Consider the following 19,366-nt stretch of genomic DNA (forward strand, 5'->3'; position numbering starts at 1 on the left):
TAAAAAAATTTTGGGAGCTTTTGGCAAGTCATTCCAGGTTGCTGTTAAGAACCAAGTGTCCTTAAATTGGAGGGAACAGGAGATAGTCCTCTGTTTAGTAACTGAAAGACGAGGGAGCATCTCCACAAAATACCAAACTAGCAAAACTAGCAAACCTGACCAGCCCTCGCCGACTGTATGTCAGGGCTACTGGTGTTGTCTCCTCCAGGGAGGCTTCTGGCAGGAGGTTGGTTAGAGACAAAGCACAAGTCTGAAGTAAAGTTGAATATAGTCCTCTTCATGCGCTTGTCTCTGCAGGACAGGTATGTAGCTTGAAGTGGATTGTTCTGAATACACGCGTGCGTCAAACATGGGACTTGGAAGGGAGCAATTCTGACTTTATCTTCAGCACAAGTTTTTGTCATCATCCTAAACATAACTGTAAGGCCATTGCAGTATTAATAAACCTTTTCTCTCTGCTTTACGTTAGCTGGCATTATAACAACGAGCTGTTGTTACTAGTTTACTGTGAGTGCATTTTGCTGGCTGTTGCTTTTTCAGTCAGCTTGCAGTTCCCAACCTGTACAGCTATAGCTCAGGTTTTTTCTGTTTTATTCATAATTTCACCTAGGCATCGCTGTTTGCAAGAAATCTTTCATCTCTTGCTCTGGGCTATACAGAACTGGAGTGGCAAAGGAGACTTGTGGTTTTGTGCTGCCTTCATCATTTTCAGAACATTAATATTTAATCTAGGCTTTTTAAAGCTTTTAGCAGATTTGTCAGGCTTTCTTCCCTATGGTAGTGTATGTGAGGACAACTTGAGAGAGCATTCTGATTAACTTACAATATGGAAAGTGGTTTTATTTATTTTGATTTGTGACTGCAATACTTCTAAGAAGCTCATCCTGTTCTGTAAGTAACTTTGCCATAAACCTAACCATAAAATAAATCCAGCAGTTTTTCCTTTTCTCCAGCCGGAGTCCAGCCAAGCAAATCCCATGTCACATCCAGGTAGTGCTTTTTCTTGCCCGTAAAGACCAGTCTGTATTGAGGGTCTCCAGCGGAATCCCTGGTGCAGCCTCCCGTGCTGTGTGGGGAGCAGCAGGTTTCAGAGGAGCCCTCGGCGGTGTGTGCTCTGCCGCTGCTTGTGCTCTCTCCGCTCCGTACAGAGTGAGACGCTGGTGCTGGACTTCTGAATCTCAAAGGGATTTTGCCATGACAGAAATCGTTCTGTGCTCGGCTTGAGCTCTGGGTCGTGCAAGCGAGTAGTGCCAGCACAGGTGCTATGGTGACAAGGACGTGTTCAACTTTCGCTTGGTTGGGGCTGAAACGTGGTTATCTACAGTGCTGCTTGTTATGTGTTTAGAAGTCTATATAAGTGATATTTCATAATTTTTGACTCATTTTTATTATAAATTTGATCTTGGAGAGATTGCAGCATGTTAGCACAAATGCGCCATGAAATTTTTACCTGTTCTAAGAAAAAAATTTCTTCTCTTCCAAATTGGAGACACTTTGTGCAAGTGAAGAGCACGCGACATGAGGGCAGGTCTGGTGCAGGTAGGTTGCCTGTCAGTGCATGAGATAACTTGGCCTGAAAAGCATTTGGAACCAGTTTAGAGGTTGGTTGGGGTTTTTCCCTCTGAGCGTGCAGGGGCTCAGGGCTGGTTCGTGTTGTGCTCACGAGGTTCTTGATTCTTGCTCAGGAGTTTGTGCTTTTCAGCTGCCACCCCCCGAGCTGTGACCGAGTCCTGCTTTGAGCGTCCTGAAATCTGGTGTTGGGGGTTCAAGATGGAAACAACAAAGGGGAAACGCAGCCGGTGTTCTGGCAGAGGCCATTTTTGTTTACCAGTTAGTGTTTCTTTCCAGTTGGCTGGTGTTTGCTGGGTCAGTGGATCTCTTGTTTAAAAGAATTTGTTTACAGCTAACTTTGTCTTTTGATACTTTATTGCTGAATTTACCAACAGGAGTTTTTCATTTATCTGCTGAAAGCTGTCTCGTTTCTAGAGGAATATGTTTGTTTTTCTTCTCTTTTTATTATAAATAAACCACAATGAGTTTATTTCCACTGTATCAAATGTCTCTGGCCTTCCTGGGAACAGAGTGCGGAAGCCTCAAAATCAAATAGAACAATTCAGAAAGTAATTGTATTTAGGCGTTTGCTTATCCAGCAAAGCAGTATTTGCTCGCTGTTCCGATACACCAGGTGCCAGATGTAAAACATGCTTCCTTTTTCATTGATATTCAGCTCTTGTGTGTAGTTAGTGGGCTGACTCATTAATATTACCACTGTCATACGTATTGTGTTAGGGCCGGTCCCTATTTTGCAGTCCTCTGCAGCGGAGACAGTGCTGTTGGAAGCCATCCAGTTTGTTCTTCCTGAGGCTTCTGTCAGCGAGATTATTAGGCTTTAATCTGTCTCATGGCGATAGCTTTGCTTTTCCAGAAGGGAGTCACTTTGTGTGTCGATCAGGCCACGCCGGGGCTGGCCATGGGCCTGTTGTGAGAAGAGCTTACCTTGCAGAGAGAGCGAGTGCTGGCAGATTCTCGGAGCGATTTGGAATATTAACGCAGCTTTACAGAAATACTGGCCTAGGTGGACCCAACCTGGAGATGTTTTCTCAGCCTCTCCATGTCCCCTGCTGCGGAGATTGGAGCTATTGTGCAAACAGAGGGGCTGTTGTCCGAGGCTTTGTGTCATCCTGTCTGTTGGTTTATCGAGAGCCTCAATTCCCCGCTCGCAGAGAATTTTGAGCACAGTGTTTTGGAGTCATTTTGGACTCGTTTGTTGTGATTACTCCACTGTTATCTTCTGCTTTATTTTTCACCAATGAAAAATTAACAAGATAGACATTTTCTCATGTAGAATTTGATTATGTGAACATTTGACAAGAAAATGTGATCTCAGAAGCAGCTTTTTAACAAGACTGCAGTGACAAATTTTGTAATAAACACACAGTATTTTGGAAGCATATTGTGTTGTAAACAATTCCTGTATTAATTTGCTGTCAGAGTTAAGTTTTCAACCTAAATCACATCTGTAACTGCAGTATCTTTTTTTTGTAAGCTCTTTCGTTCATTTTGTTGGCATTCTTTTTTCTTTTTGTCAAGTTGCTGACTGTGTGTTCTTAAATAATCCTCCTGATTTCTCCATACTTCCTTCCCTCTACAAGTAAGACATTTGAGAATTCAGTTTATTTAAATTGGAAAAGGAGCTATGGCACCCTTAGAGAGGCCACAGTAGGAAAATCCACTGTAGGTAGTAATTGTGGGTTTGGAGATAGCTTGTTGAATAAGATTTTTCTTACTTTGAAGCCTGTTTCTTTAGGTTCAAGGTCCACTGGTGTCAATGGAGAAAAGATATTTGTCCTCACAGTTTTGTGAAAATATAGTATGGCAGTGGTGACGTACTGATTCGAGGCAAGAGAAATCCATGTGTTTTGGAGCGACAGAAAGATCCTGCATAACAAGGCCGGCAAATTGAGGTTGACCGTTCCTTCTCTTTGTGATAATAGCGTGTTTTTGCTACTTAAAGGCAGGCAGAGCGAGGGCCACTTTGTACCTAAAATTGAATGTCATTCTCTTTAAAGAGCTGTCAGTGTGCAGAATTAGAAGGAATCGATGTGCTGAGAGGTGCGTATTTTCCCTTGAAGTAGCCAGTAACTTTGTGGTGGATTTGCAGTGTGCAGCTGGATTGTGGAGCTGTGCTCAGAGGGTTCTCCTGTTTGCAGCTATAGTACGTTTTGCCCATTATTTTGATCTTCCACGGAGCTTAAAGGCTTTCACATAAGAAGGATCTTGCCACATCCTGCTCTCCAGCCTCTGAACAAAGTGCTTCTGAAGCAGTCGTTGACTCTTCTTTAGCACGCCCAAAGAGCCCCGAACACAAGTCCCTCCTTGCATGATCTTTCTTGTAAAGAGCATTGCAGCTGACAGAATAATGGGTTTTCTTAGGCTTGCTGGTGACATGCCAACATGGTTTCCTTAGCAGTGAAATTCCTCAAGAAGCCCTGGTTGCTGATGTAAACATAACTGAAAGCTGAACACAGCCCGTACTGAGCTCGGGGCCTGAAATCTGCTTCTTATGCCATGCTGTACAGTGCATTTTTCTTCTTTCTATTTAAATCCGGTTTCCCAAGCTTGTAACCAACTTGAATGGGTCGTACTCTTCAACGCAGAAAAGATGGCCTGGTTTCTGCGTCAAGGAGACACAGCAAGGGCTCGTACGCAGCAAGGGTGGCTCCACGGGGCAGCCTCCCGTTAACGGCAATATAGCTCTGGTTTTGCAGAGCTGTGTTCGGGATGGAGGTGGGGTGGTTTTAAGTTACCATGTGCAGAGCAGGCTTAAGGTTATTTAACAAAATGCTTTGGTTGCCACTAGTCAGGCTTAAAAGAAATGAATAGCAAAAGGAAGAACAGTTCCCTCGCTGCGCGCTGTCGGGTACACTTCTGGAATTCGGTGGGAGTTTTCCTCAAGTCAAATTACTAGTGTTGCACACTAATTTGAGGTTGAATAAAAGATTAATAATTGTATTGATTTAACTTTAAGTAGTGGAATCCCACTATGGTGACTAATACCGTTTAATAGTAACTATCCTAGAGTAAGCACTTGTTAATGCTGTAAAATGACTGTGGTTTGTATTTCAGATTTCAGTGCTTTGGGAAAAACAATGTATTTTGCTCTCATTTTCTCTGCTGCTTTTTTCTGTGAAATGGGAGTGACATCCTTATGAGCACACACTTGGTGCTACCTCTTTGGGGAGTGATCTTTTAAGCACTAATGCTTTCATCAAGACGTCTTTCTTTGTTTCATCATGCATAATCATTGAGCTCATCGCATTATGATTTGGAATAGCATTTTCCCATCTGGAAATACCTAATTATTGTGCTACCGTGCAGCACGACATGCCAACTAGGTTAGTGCGCTGCCACACTGTGTTTAAAGGAAGGTCAGAGTTGCATTTCCATACCTGAATGCTTCGTGTGAGCAGCGCTGTGTTTGATCAATAGATAGGGGAATAATTGCTCTTAACTTCTTTCTTCTCCCATTCTTGCATCTCACTCAAGAATCTAGAATTTAATTACAAAAGTAACTTCAGGTACAGTTGGACTGAAATGGGCTGCAGCTCCAAACCGCTTTTTGGGATGGTTTGGCAGGTGTTGCCGTGGTGTCAGATCTGCAGGAGAGTTACCAACGAGGAGTACCTGCGGCAGTTGGCTTCTCTTAAAAAAAAAAAAATTGAAGCCTGTTTCAAGAAAACTATTAAATATTGGCATCTGAGAGCCATGAAAGGGTAGCAATAGGAATTGCACGCAGGTTTAAAACCCATACTAACTTCTATTTTAATCTTATCCCAGGCGGAGCCGTGTAGTAATGTTGTGCTGGTTTGCGTGGCCACGTTAGCTTCTGGGCAAAAGGCTGCAAAAACACACTCAGGTTTCTGTGTGAGAGCTGAGAGGCAGAGAGCCCGGCGAGGGTCCATCCGCCCCTGGAACCCAGGTGCAGAGTAAATGCCAGGGACCGTCTGTTCCATTGAATACCTCGGACTGGGAGCTGTGGTGTTGCCGATGGCTGTGGGAGGGGTACAAGCTCTGTACATCTGACTTTTATCAATCACCGCCTCTGTCAGAGCCCCAGACTGTCGCGGAATGCTGTTTACTGCAGGTTGTGGTAAACCCAAGGGAAGATCTCATTTGGCTAATTGCGGGTGGCTGGCTGCATGAGCCTGAAGTATTTTGCAGCAAGATACAGAGTTGTCTTCGGGTGCCTGCGTGTTTTTGTTTTTACTTTTATTCCTGGGCTAAAAACAGGCTTGATTTGGAAAATCATCTGTCAGCGCTGGTCTATCTCATGGAGAAAGTGCACGCTGCTCAGAATTGGCAGAGTTTACGTGTGTGTAATCCTTTGTAGTTGGGCTGGATGGGCATCTCTGAGGAGAAGGTTATCAGCACTCACGGTCCTAATAATTCAGTTCTTACCTGAAGGAAGACAGTGATGTACCTGCCTACTGAATAAATGCTGAATCACAGGGTTGTTACTCTTGCGTAAAGTTTAGTCATTTCCTGGGAAACTTTTGTTTTCAGTCTGATGGAGGGCTCGGTCTGTGGGTTTGTGCTGAGGATTAAATAGATGTGGATTTCTGCTAGTGTCTGTGACCAGGAGGTTAGTCAGAAAAGTGTTATTCAGGGCAGAGTCACTTCATCTGGGTTTTTTAAACGCGTTGTGAGTTGTCTTGCTTTACTCAGCCTGGCCTGTGAGTACGACTGCTCCTGGGGTACGTGTCTGTGACGCTTTCTGTTTCTTCTCATTCAGATGCATTGTTCTGATGCAGGACCAGTATTATAAACACTGTTAAGTGCTCCTACATCTAAACATTCTTCTCATTGACTGCTTATTCAGAATAAATGAAAACGTTTCTCTTCAATAGATTTTTGTAAAATCCTATTTGTGACAAAGCCTTGGGTTTGTGCCCTTTATAGCATTCAGAAGGGAAAATGCATTTTTTCCCTGTGACAAGTTGTAGCTATTTAGAAATTTTGGTGTGGTGTTTTTTTTTTTTCTCTCGGGATGGGGTTACATGCAAGATTTATTATTTGTATAAGGGATTAAGCTATTTATGTGCATGTCCTGGTTTTATGGGAAACATGTAAAATTTATATGGCTGCACTTTGCAACATAATGTCTTGTATGAAGTTGATTTCAGTGGTTGTATTTTGCAGATGTTTGTTAGAGGCATCGAGCAGAGCCTGTATTTAGTAGGGTTATCAGGGTTAACAGAATTTAGTGACATGTTTTAAGGGGTTGTCTTCAAGAGATTTTGGAGCCGCCTTAAAAACATTTTACCTTTTGTAAAGGCAGATGCTACCCATGCATCGATAGCGTGATTTGAGTTGCTGAGTACATCATGCATCCTCTTGGCACAGCTGAGGATCTGAAAGGCAAAAGTATCTCTGGATTTTTAGTTCTTAACACAAATGAACTCAAGGTCTGGCTTGAAGTTTGGCTTCACGGTCATTTGAGCGACTTACCCGGGGAAGTCCTTTGCAGACACTAATGACTGAGAACACCAGGGTCGTGCTGTGTAAACCACGCATGCAGTCACGTGTGAGAATGTTCTCATGTCTGCTGCAAAGAGAAGAATCAACAAAAGTGTAGTATGTCTACAAGAGGCTCTTTTATTTACAGTGGTAAGCTTCCAGGCATTTCTCAGAGTCCCACTCTTGTGAAGCCTTTGAGAACTCATTTTGCTGACCAGGGATAGTGCCATTTTCAGCAGAAATGGTAATGATCAGTTACCGTATATGTTGGTTGTTTTCTTTTGTGGGGAACGAAGGGTCTTTGGCTGACATTGATCTGGTGACCCCTCCTTTTCTTTGGTCACCCCCTGCCCACACACACAAAGAAAACTGAACTCTGTCCTTAGCTCACCCGGTTTGGTGATGCATCACATATGGCATCGAAGATTACTGCCCGTAATAATGGGCCCAGACGGGTGAATCGAGGACAGTGGATCATCTGCAACTCTGAAACGCTGCTGTAAGGTGAAGAGATCCTTCAGTATAGTTTCAGTAGTTGGATCTATTGTTTAAAGGTAAAACAACAAAAAAAAGTATAAAGGCCTAAGGCACAGAGTAAGTGACCGGTGGTGAAGAGCACCTTGTGACCTTAAATGACACTGAGCCAGACCTCTGCTGGCTGACAGTCTGGCCACAACCATGTACGCAGGGGAGACCATGCCACAGAAACCTAATCACGAATGGCGTTCTTTGGAAATAATAAATGTTGAGATTAAAACAGTTTTAATTTGATAAAGCAACATTCATAAGCCTTTAGAAAAGATTTTTGAAACTGTGGAACAGAGTCCCCACAGTGCTGGAGCCAAGTAGACTTGTACTGTGTATATAAATTAATCTGGAGCTGATCTGTCTGTGAAACTTTTAGTGCTGAAACTGTAGCAGTATAATGCTTGTGCTTAACAAACACAGCTTTGTGAGACTTGCTGTTTTTTTCAGTAGCCTATTCATGTTCTTAATGGGAGCAGAATGGTGCTGTTAAAGGGAAACTGCAAAGCACAAACCTGTTCTGTTTGTTTTCCATACTGTTTGGTTTGGTTTGGAGGGGAGGGGGAGTGACATACGGAGTGAGTAAGGCTTTATTACTTTCAAGAAATCGGTGACTCTTTTCTGGAAGACTGCACAGTTCGCAGACCTTGGTATTGTCTTCAAGGAGGAAACCTGATATACAGCTTCACCAGAAGGAAGGAGGAGGGAATCTTTGAAGCCGCATCATCGTTTGGCCTCAAACAGAAAGAGGCAATTGTCTAAACTTGTTTCAAACATAGTTTTTGTGCTGAAGTTGTAGCCAGAGAGTGTTAGGAGTGCAAGACCATTAAGCAGGTATAGCCTGTTTGAACACACGGCCTTTGAAAAAAGGGTTAAATGTTCTCTTTTGGGTTGCTGAGGCCTGGGATTGAGCCCTCCCAGCTTTAAGCCTTGGTAAAACCATCGTGGGGTGGGGGTGTCTAGAACCTGCTGGTCCTCCAGGAAATGGAACAAAGATGGTATCCAACTACAAAATTAATGAATAAATGAGTGGCAACAATATTTGTTATGGAAGTGCTGAACTGATTGGTTTAATACCTGTTTTCTGCCTTGGCCATAGCTGAGACAGCCTTAAGTGCTAAAATGCATACCTTCCTCAGTCTGGATTTCCCAAACATGCCACTGATGCTTCCAAGCACACTCGAAAGACCTTATCTGGAAGTGGCACGCAACGAAAGAACATTTTGGACTTTCAGCTACACTTACGGTGTTCGGTATCTCCAGTTTGGTGCCTACTTCTGGTCAAGGACAGGAAATCCAAAGTCAAGCTCTGCAAAACCAGGCTTTATGTTGTGCTGTGTCAGAGTGAGTTCCGGATGATAAAGCTGCTGGGAGGCACTGCCCATCCTACATGCCTCAAGATGAAGCAGGGCAGTAGACAAGAAAGGCAAAGTCATCGGGGTAATTAGTGGGAGTGAGACCTGAAAAGCAAATGCAATGGTGATAATAGAATTTATTTCCTCATTTTTGTAACAATTTTATTACAGTATTTGCTGTTAAATAAAGAGAGTAGCTAACTGTGTTCTGAGGCTAGTTTCCAGGATTCTCTGTTAGCAGAACTGCTGGAAACATCAACGTATTTTCTTTTAGAAGCATACAATCATTTTTTAAAAATGCATACAAACTGCTTTCAAATTTGAATCTTTTGCTTGATACAGTCAAGTGTTTGGAGGCTTTGTTGGGGAGATGCTGTGCACTACGTGATCATTTTCCTTAATTCCTCCACTGTAGTAATTATGGTTTTGTTAGACAGTAAATGATTCAGTGTTCTCATTCCATGGGGGGAAGGGGAGCAAGGATGTTGAAAGAGGAGTATTGTCTGAGCGTAGCAGGATTAGCTGGTGTTACCACCTTGCACTGATTGAGCACCACTGGTTAGAATAGATCATCAGCTCTAATTGCTGAAAAGCAGCCTGGCGTCACAGGGCGGTGAGGCTCCGTGAGGCTCCTGAAGTTTCAGGCTTCTCTGTTGCCTGATTTGAATGTAGGTGTAATATCCAGCTGCTGGGGTGTAGTTCCCCGGCCTCCTCTCTGCTCTCCATCAGCCCCTGCCCCTTGGCCATTGCCCAGGTCGGCTGTTCCCTCACGCTCTCAATGGTCAGAACAGCCAGATTGGATTTGCGTGGTGAAGGTCAATTCTAATTTCCTCTCAAGAAATTAGGAGAATCATATCGGAAAGGAATCTCAGAATCCATTTTTTCTTGCATTTTTCCAGGGAATTCTGTATCTCAGATGTACACTTGTTGAATCACCAACAAGCAGGGCCTCTTGGATTTCATCACGGAGGTGTCTGCGGTCAGGATTGTTATCCAGGCATTCCAAGCGAGGAAAAATCATTGCTCCTTGATTGAACTTTTCTGCAAACCATAAATCCAGAGTCATTTCCTATCTGAATCGACAGAAGGGCATCTATTGTGTATTTGCAAGACCTGCTGTGTCTTGAAAAGTAGGATTTCTTTAAATTCTTCTTTTAAAACTGTCAGAAGAGAGAAAAGATTAAAATGGGGCAGGAGAGGGTTGAAAGCGGGGAATAGTGTGGTGGTCTCTAGCGAGATGAGGAGTTACTGCAGCGATGCAAGATGGTGCCGGCCTCCTGCTGGAGAACATCTGTGCGGCTGGGGCTGGTCCATCACATGAGCAGGGAAACTGAGCTGGCAGCTCTGCTGGAGAAAACTTCTCATGTCTTGGGATGAGTTACCCTCTGTGAGTAGTGGCGGTGGGAGCAGAGCCATGCGTTGGTCGGGATGGAAGAACTGGGTTTGGGTTGCAGAGTGAGGGAAATGGTAGTGCATGGAGCTGATCATAGAATGCTTTGAGTTGGAAGGGACCTTAAAGATCATTGAGTTCCAACCCCCCTGCCCTGGGCAGGGACACCTCCCACCAGCCCAGGTTGCTCCAAGCCTCCTCCAACCTGGCCTTGAACCCCTCCAGGGATGGGGCAGCCACAGCTTCTCTGGGCAACCTGGGCCAGGCTCTCACCACCCTCACAGCAAAGAAGTTCTTCCTGAGATCTCATCTAAGTCTCCCCTCTTTCAGTTTAAAACCCTTCCCCCTCATCCCGTCGCTCCCCTCCCTGATCCAGAGTCCCTCCCCAGCTTTCCTGGAGCCCCTTTAGGGACTGGAAGGGGCTCCAAGGTCTCGCCGGAGCCTTCTCTTCTCCAGGCTGAACCCCCCCAACTCTCTCAGCCTGTCCTCCCAGCAGAGGGGCTCCAGCCCTCTGATGAACTGGGCTGTGGTGGGCTGTATTTACACTTTAGTCTCTTCTGACATACTGGTTACCTGTGGAAAGTGGAGACGCGACTGTGCCGAAGCTGACGGTTGCTGTCACTGCAGCAGAGGTGTCAGGGAAGGAGAGCCTGTTCCTCCGCTGCATCAGCCATCGCCAGCTTCGCTCGCTCTCGTGGGGCCTTAAAAAAACCAAACCCAAACAAATCCCTGAAGATCCTGACATCGTGCTTTGAGACACGAGGAAAGATCAGGACGCACAAGAATCGTACAGTTGTTTATGGCGAAAGGGTCTAGGCTGAGAAGAGACTGAAGCTTTGCTTTCTGTTGACAGGAATCCCACCTCCTTAGCAGGGCCTCCTTGGCGTGTGGAGGCACAACCAGCACGGGCTTAGCATATAGATAAATATAGACTCCAACTGAACAGGAACAGTTGTAGCTGGGAGAGGGCCAAAAGAATGTCACAGCAGTAAGTGTTTTTGTTTGTAATTTCTTTCCTAGGAATGAACAAACACTAGCACCATTTTAAAGCTAAATTGTCAGCTCTCATTTGCTTTGCTAATGCCTTCTTTGTAGCGCTGTGGCCTGCATCTCTGTCGAGAGGGGTTGTGGTGTGGTTCTTGCGTTGTTTTTTCAGCTAGCTGGAAGAATTTAGCACACCAAATGTCATGAAGTGTTGAATTTATGGAAGCGGGGTTGATGATTTACCAGGTTTATGTAGTAGGAGTGAATGGTTCTTGAGATTGCAGTCCTATTGTCTTGGTTTTCTTCCTGTTGCTGTAATTTATGATGTTTGGTGAGGAAGTCCGCATTTATGTCCGGCTCTAGCCATTTCCATTTCCTGTCGATCAGCAGAAAAGGAATAGGGTGAAAGAAAGTTTCTCTGTTAGTCAATCTTTGGTTTCTGTCTCAGTGGCTTGACACCAGATTTGGCCTCTGTATGACCAGAGAGAAGAGGCTTTCTACAACAACTTAGTTCCACTCATGCAGATATTAAAGGGACACTTGCTTCCTAGACTTGAGATGTCAATTTGGGCATGACTGTTGTGGTTGTAGTAATCGGATCATAATTTTATTGAGATGGTTTTACACCCATCACGTGCCTACACATAGGCTTTTCTTCGGAGAGCCTTCGTCCCCGTGTCTTGCTGGAGCTTTATTTCAGTTAGTTGTATTCTGTGAATAAACGTGTCTAATTTATCTGTTTCTTCTAAACTTTTCAGTCTCTAGTTCACTGCATAGTACCACTTCACTAGGGCTAGTCTGAAAATGTAAGCGTTATGCTTTCTAATCCTGTAGCAGGTGCGTGAGACTGTCAACCTGTTGGTCAAAATAATGGCTGATATATTTATTTAAAGAACAAACTCTACTTGGAAATTCAGCAGTGGGAAGGCACAGTGCTGCAGGGAAGTCCCAGGAATATATCACCTTTATCTCTGTTGCTTGAATTTTGCCAGTTGGAACTTTTTCTGCTCTTGCCAAATAGCATTAGGCTTTTTTTTTTTTTAATTAGCTTACAGTCAGAGAATCCTTTTTTTCAGGCAATAATGTAAGTGATCTGCATCACATGGAAGTGAAGGTTGCAAATAATGTTTTGGGCTGAGTTATCTTCTTGTTTTTCAGGAGTATCTCAGCTCAACTTCCAAATGCAGATCTGTGAACCATAGTGCTTGTGTTCTGGTGAGGAGGGGTTTGGTTTATTGGTAGGATATTAATGTGGAGCAAGTGATTAGAGAGAATGTGATGCTACTAGTACTTAAATTGAGTGTGCTGGTGTTTGTTTGTAATGTGCTGGTATTCCTTAGTAATTCCAACAATTTTCTGTGGCAAATGTTTCATTATATGTAGTGTGTAACCACCAATGTCAAGAGTCCAATTAAGTCTTGTGGAGAAATTAATCACAAAATAACAAGCTACAAACAAATCTGTGGGTTGGCTTGTAAGGAGAGCTCCCTCCCCTTTCTGTGCAGGTTCAGTTTTCCTGAAGTGGCGGTTGGTTGCCGGGCTCCACTCATTACCCAAATGAGCAGAGGTGGGGGATTAACACGGCCTCTGAAAACCGAGAGGCAAATCTCAGAAAAGCTGCTGGATTTTGTAGCTCATGCAGTCGATCAAAATGTTGCCCTTTTGGCGTGTGCTCTTTGTATAGGTCTTTTTTGAAGGTGTACGTTTCTTACGCTGCCAGCATACCTTTCTTGTGAGCTGGATTAATTTAACTGAGCTGCATATTGCAATCAAGCATTAAAATTAATGCTTTGGTTGGCATTTCAGTGCTTCGTGGACTTTCTAATTTTCAGCTGCTGGATTTGTTAGGACTTGTTGGGGCCTGACTCAAACATAGTGTTACAAGAGTGAGATAAAATTTTGTGTGCGAATGCGCACCCTCTGCTGAGCAGCATAAGTACCCGTTTCAGCTCCCAAGCTCTGGCTGTAGGCGATTCAAGTGACACTGGCATTTCACTGTCCGGCACAAAGGAGCGAAACTCATTCCCTTTCCAGGCATTTCAGTGCTGCAGAATCACCTTTTTCACAAAAACAGCCAGTGAGCAGGAATGTTTTTGCAGAGATGCTGGTTGTGTTGGGAGGCTTAGAGCTAAACCCTTTAATCACCTTTTCTGCTGTGGCCCTGCAGATCAGGCTGGAGGTGTCTGGCAGAAGGATGCTGTGCGGCAGCAAACACAGTGCCCTGTGCTGCTCAGCCTCTAATACTCTGGTGCCTTACAATAATCAGGCTCAGGGCAAAGAAAACATGCCATTTGCAATCACTGGTCTCTTGTTGTAATATAAATATGGGCTTAATTTAACTTGAGAAGTAATACCAAATAATTCTCTTTTCTTATTCCTGTGTGTTTGATCACTTCCAATCTTTCGGCCCCAAGAGATAAGGGGTTACAAGTGCAGGTCAGGCTACAAAAAGGCTTGAAATGCTGCAGGGCTTTTGTTTTAATCCCTCCAAGGTTCCAGTCTTTCTTGTGGTTCTGATGTAATGTGAGAAATTAAAACAAAAGACAGCAGCCAGATGGTACGTCTCCAGGATCAGACAAGTTTTTAAAACCTGGTTTTTAAAACCTAGGTTTTTTAAAAGGCAAAAGTTTACTAATACTTGTTCTCTTTTGGAGTTTTTGCTTCTGTGGAGCTCAAGTATCTATCTTCTGCATGCTTCTACCAGTAGGCACACAGTGGAATTACAACTACTACTAGGTTAAAAAAAAAAATCCACCCAAAAAGCCCCTAGCTTGCTTTCACTGAATATCAAATAGACATGATTAAAAGTCTGCTTTTCTGGTTCCTAGGGTGTGCTTGCTGGGTGGTAATCTAGAAGTTGACTCCGTTCATCCTTGCCTCAGTTTTCAGAGGTGCCCTAAACAGCTCCTGCAGTGTGCTCACTTTATTTGCTAAAAGTGGTTCTCAATTTCATTAGTTTAAGATGAGGCTCTGAATTTGCACTTTCCCTTTGCCCTGTTGTTTGGGAATTATTCTATTTCATTAGCTTAGGTTGGCTTTGTGGTTACAGAATATTTTCGTGCACTCTGAGTTTCCCTTTTTAGGTTTTCGTTGCTTTGATATTCCATTTAGATAGGTCTTCTCATTCAAATCATTGCATTTAAATAGTGTATAGTGTATATCTCAGATCCCAAGGGAAACTACAGAAGTTCTGTAACATGGAGGCTTTGAAATCATAATGTACTCACATATATTTGGGTTCAGGTTTTCTTCAGCATGTGCATTGTTGTGTTCAGGTGAAACCTTCATGTTGCTGAAAAGAAAAGCAAACAGCCCTCAAACTGAAAAGTGAGGACACAGTGAAATTAATTTTCTTTTCTTGGTTTTAGGGGACATCACACAAAAGGGGTATGAGAAGAAGAGAGCAAAGCTGCTGGCGCCGTATCTTCCACAAACCCAAGGTGGGTACTTGTTTAGGTGCCATAAGAATTTTGCATGGCCTTGACACTAAAGGGATCTGTGGATCGACTGTGGAGCGGAGCACTGAGATTTCACTTGCCAACTCTGAGCTATTCTGTTTCGTATGTGTTTCCTTGGCTGTCTGATAATTACACTGTGGAGACTGCATGGATGCCACGGCAGCATTTTGCCTCTAGTTTGCTTGTTCATATTGAGTTTGAGGGATTCCTGGTAGGTCCAGAGCTGTTTGGTGGGCCTCTGTAGAGTGCTGTGTATTTCGACACTTCTTATGCCCTGTCTTTCTCTCTCCCATATGTAAATCACATCCTGCTCCCTTGTCAGCTGAGAACTCGAGGGCTTTGAATCGATCGTGAAGTGTGAGGTCCTCAAGAATTCTTCTTGAGGAAGGAAACCTCCTTAAAAATGGCGTAACTGCAGAGTTGGTCTGTGCTGTATCTTAATTCCTTGTTGGAGAAACATTACAATTTTCATAATTTGTTGGTTTATTTTACCAGAGTAGCTGAATTCATGTACTTTGTTTACATCTGTTTCTTTTGGTTCAAAGATCCTTAGCAGTAGAGCTGATTGTATATAGGATAATTATATATAATTGTAAACTGAAGGACATGGCTGAAAGTATGCCTAATAATTATTATGGGGATGCTTACCCAAAATAATTGCACTACTGATAAGCTGAGCTGCTTAACCATTAAAAAGTAATGTGTCTGGCTCTGAGCAGTTTGGGGAGGGAATGGGTATGACAGGCAGTCGTGACTGAACTTACTGGCATTTACTGAGACTGAACTACTGCCAGAAAGGTTAAGAAGAGAATGAAGGCTAAAAGTGCATTTATTGACCATCGTCACTGCATCTGTTGGGGAAAGATCGTATGGGTGTATTTCTGCTGAAGTTACAGGAGTTCAATTCAGGCAATTGCTTGAGGAGCACAGAAGGACTCTGCCACTCTCCCGCGGCAGCTTCTGGGCTCTGCGGCTCCAAACACCTGATGGTTGTGTTCCCGCTCCCCTCCATCCCCGCTGTTCCTCTGCTTCGTTTTGCTTCGTATTCAACAGGAGCTGGTGCCTGTTCTCTTGTCCAAGATTTACTGCCATAGTGGGTGCTTTATAAACAAAAGAAGGGTGTATTCTGTCTGAGCTAACATACTGAAGGTAGCAAGGCAAGCAGAAATGCTTTTTTAGCCTTCAAATTTGAGATTTTGTTACAAGCAGCTCTGAGGACTGCCTCCCTGAACCAGGGTCTGACAGAAATCACTGACAACTAGTTTCAAATCAAATCAGTTTCTGTTTTTTAAAGAAACCAAAAAGTAATACACCTGACTAATCCCTCTTCATGGTCTTTATAAGTAGATATTTGTTAAGCAGGTTTTACAATCTCTCAGTCCAATGTGTGTACCAGGGGAGATCTTGAGCCTTAGAAGGAAACGTGGGCTCCTTTCATATCCTCCTTGGCAGACGTGCTTTTGTCCTGGAGTCCGGTGGAGGCTGAAGCTCTACGAGCTGCTTTTCATCTGACGACATGATCTTGCGCCCCTCATGCCTTTGCACGTTTGGTTTGTTTCAGAAAATGTTGTTTAATTAGGAGGGAAAAAAAAAAAGTGTTTGGCAAAACTGTCTGTGGCCCTGCTATTTTAATTGTCACGCTTTTCAAGGCTGGAGAATGAGCCGAAGTTCAGGAAGAGACACAGGCTGATAGGAGGTCACCAATTAAGATAGCATTTTGCTGCCGTTCTGGCTCAGCCCTCCAGCTTTTTATATATCTTACATCCAGCTGCTCCTATATCTGGGAATCTCCTGTTGTAAAAATCCCGCATGAGGGATTCAGAATCAGGTCACCTTGTTAATGAGCAGAAAATTAATTTAGTCCATAACCAAAAAAAAAAAAAAAAATTTACTCCTGGCATTTAGTGCATTACATTTCTCAAAGCACCTTCCTGATGTTAGCAAATGTATTGTCTGCGTTTCATCGATGGGAAATGAGGCGAAGGTAGGTCTGATGACATGTCGGGGCATGTCAGCATTATAATTTAGGAGATTCTTATTGCTAAATCTGTGCTCCATTCACATTGCCTCTGGGAGCTTGCCTCATTACTTTAGAGTTAAGGCAACAATGTTAATTACCTAAAGATACATGTTTTCCTGGCGCAACATCCATTTTTGTAAATAGAACTCGCTGAGGCGATGGGGCTGGGATCCCGGAGTCGTGGCTCCCCTGGTAAGTGCTGGTGCTGCACGGAAGGGCTCCGAGGGAGAGTTTGGAGCAGCTTCCCAGGCTGTGAGTGATCTGCCCGTGTCACTGTCGCGGGGACCAGACAGTGGGGGCAGGCACGGTTACCCCGTGTCATAGCCCTGACTAACCTCCTGCGCAGAGGAGCCGGCTGTCCCGCTGTCCCCGTCCCTGCTGCCTTCCGATGGTCTCTAACGGGAGCTGAGCCCTGGCTCGCCTCTGGAGCGGGCTGGGCCTCACTGCTCTGAGACGGGCTTTGGTTGGAGTAATGCTGGCGTTTTCAGGTCACCCTCAGAGTCCTTTGTGAGGACCAAATATTTTTATACCTATTTCAAAAGATGCAATATAATACCATTTTTTTGTAAAACGCTTTTTGGATGGACAGATGAACTGCTCTGCTACTGAGAGGCACTGTAAGCAACTCACCACCTCTTAAAACTGGTTTTTGCTCCAGACTACAGGCCAACGTCTGCGTAGGGAAAGAGCTCCTGCCCTTATTAGTTGCTGCAAATCTGGAAAGGCATTTACAACTTTTCAGCTCAAACAATGCAGACGCAGGAATGCCTTCTGCCAAAATTAGCAGCCCTTGCACACAGACTGTTGGCAGAGTACGTTCTCTTGCTATTTAAGATAACGCATTCGGTTCCTCTGCTAACGTGTAAAGGAAATTATATTCATTAAGCACTGATTCACTGTTAGAACCTTTTTATGTAACTGCTAGAGTGTCTTGCTCCTGTTTCTATTCTGATGATGATGAAAAAAAATGGAAAAAATTAAAAATTTTAAACAAGCAAAGAGACTGTTGGCGTACTTGCTGCTTTTATTGGAAAGGTAGGAGGGATGTGATCCGATGTTTGTTGTATTCCAGTACCTCAGGGAGAGGTGTTGGAAGACAGGAATAAATACGCTCAAAAACCTGTTGAGATTGATAACATTTGAAGCTAATTTAATTGGTCTGTGACTTTTCGTTGTTAATGTGTGTTTTCTTGTTTTTTCTGCTTCATGTTATTCACGGATAGCACAAGGTGGAAACATCATAGATTCTGTTACTTTAGTGTTTCATTTCTTTGAAATCATGGCACTTTGGAAAAGAGACCTTTCTTCTTTGCTTCCCGAATGGGCTGTCGTGTATTTCCTGTCTCGGGAGAGTCCTTCCTGCCGCCCCATGTGGTGTGGGCTGCCAATAAGCCAGCAGAACTCTACTCTAGTAAAGTTTTGCTTTTTTTCCCTTTTTCTCCTCTGTCTTTCAGCATCATGTTATTTCAAAAGGGAGCTAATGTGGAGCAGTAACCAGCGATTAAACAGCTTTGTCTAAACCTGTAAATCATGCGCACGCGCCCCAGCTTAGTGTAGTTGAGAGAGTTTCACCCATTTACAAGATCTGACTTGCAGCTGCCACAAATGGGGAATTATTTTCTTCCTTATCCAGTCTGAGGAGTATCGCAATTTCAAATAAAGCTTATCTAGGAAATAAATTTCTCCGTCTTTGAAATAATATCCAGGACTAAATCAGTGGAGCGCCTGGATCCTTCCTTCATGCCTTGTACAAGGCAGCGTTAAGGTGCTGTGACTCCTGCAGAAACATCTCTCAATCTCCTACACGTGGTGGGTTCTCGGGGCTGGCAGCCAGCGGCCGTCGTGCCAAGCCCCTGTGTCCTGGAAGTGCTCTTCAGGAGGACTTGGAATCCCTGGATACTTGTGTGTGTTATTGATGTGATTTTTACAAGCACGTAGCTTGAAAAACCATCTTGTTCTGAGGAACAGCCAGTCCAACACTAGCACTTCTGTTAATTCTGTATGCAAACCAGCAGAATAACAGGTTTGCCTGCTGCTTTTCTTCTGACAGATGAATCCGGCACTTAGTGTCCTTGTTATTAATGTAAACATTTATCCTCGTTGATCATACGTGATGCTTATAATGACCCTTTTAATCTAAGGATCTTTTTATGAACAAAAGCTCTAAATCTTTAAACCTCTTCCTTCAACAAAACGGAGGCATCGCAAAGCAGTCAGTTCTGCTTAAAAACTAAGAGCAATTTAAAAATCCATACCATCTTCCAAAAGCAAATCTAAAATAGTTTCTTTTTCCTGTCCCTGTAGATTCGGATCCTGCAGCAGAAGCTGCAGCTCTGGCAGGATTCTTGTAAAGGGAATGGTAAATAAGTCACCTGTCACCTGCCGGCTCAGCTCTCTTGTGTTGCTTTGTTGTATAACCCTGTGTGATTTACTGGAGCTGCACACTTTTTCCCTCATCTGCTTGAATGCTTTGTTAGGCTACTGTAACATCTTACTATGTCATAGCAAAATATTTAAACAAAGAGCTGGCTCTTGGTGTGTCATGTCACTTACAGACACGTTTGATCCCTTTGTAAATGGAATGTCGTGTTTGCCTTGTGATGCCCTGCAGAGCAGA

The 19,366-nt window shown here is 43.7% G+C and overlaps 1 protein-coding gene across 1 annotated transcript in view; it reads left to right on the forward strand.

Moving 5' to 3' along the window:
- Positions 1-19,366, forward strand: part of DIP2B (disco interacting protein 2 homolog B) — a 70,774-nt gene that overhangs the window by 15,761 nt on the left and 35,647 nt on the right. Inside the window, exon 2 of the mRNA XM_074165024.1 lies at positions 14,640-14,711. Within this exon, the coding sequence (XP_074021125.1) occupies positions 14,640-14,711 (72 nt within the window). The remainder of the gene's footprint in view (positions 1-14,639; positions 14,712-19,366) is intronic.

The sequence above is a fragment of the Numenius arquata genome, chromosome 29, assembly GCF_964106895.1.
Source record: "Numenius arquata chromosome 29, bNumArq3.hap1.1, whole genome shotgun sequence".
NCBI lineage: Eukaryota > Metazoa > Chordata > Aves > Charadriiformes > Scolopacidae > Numenius > Numenius arquata.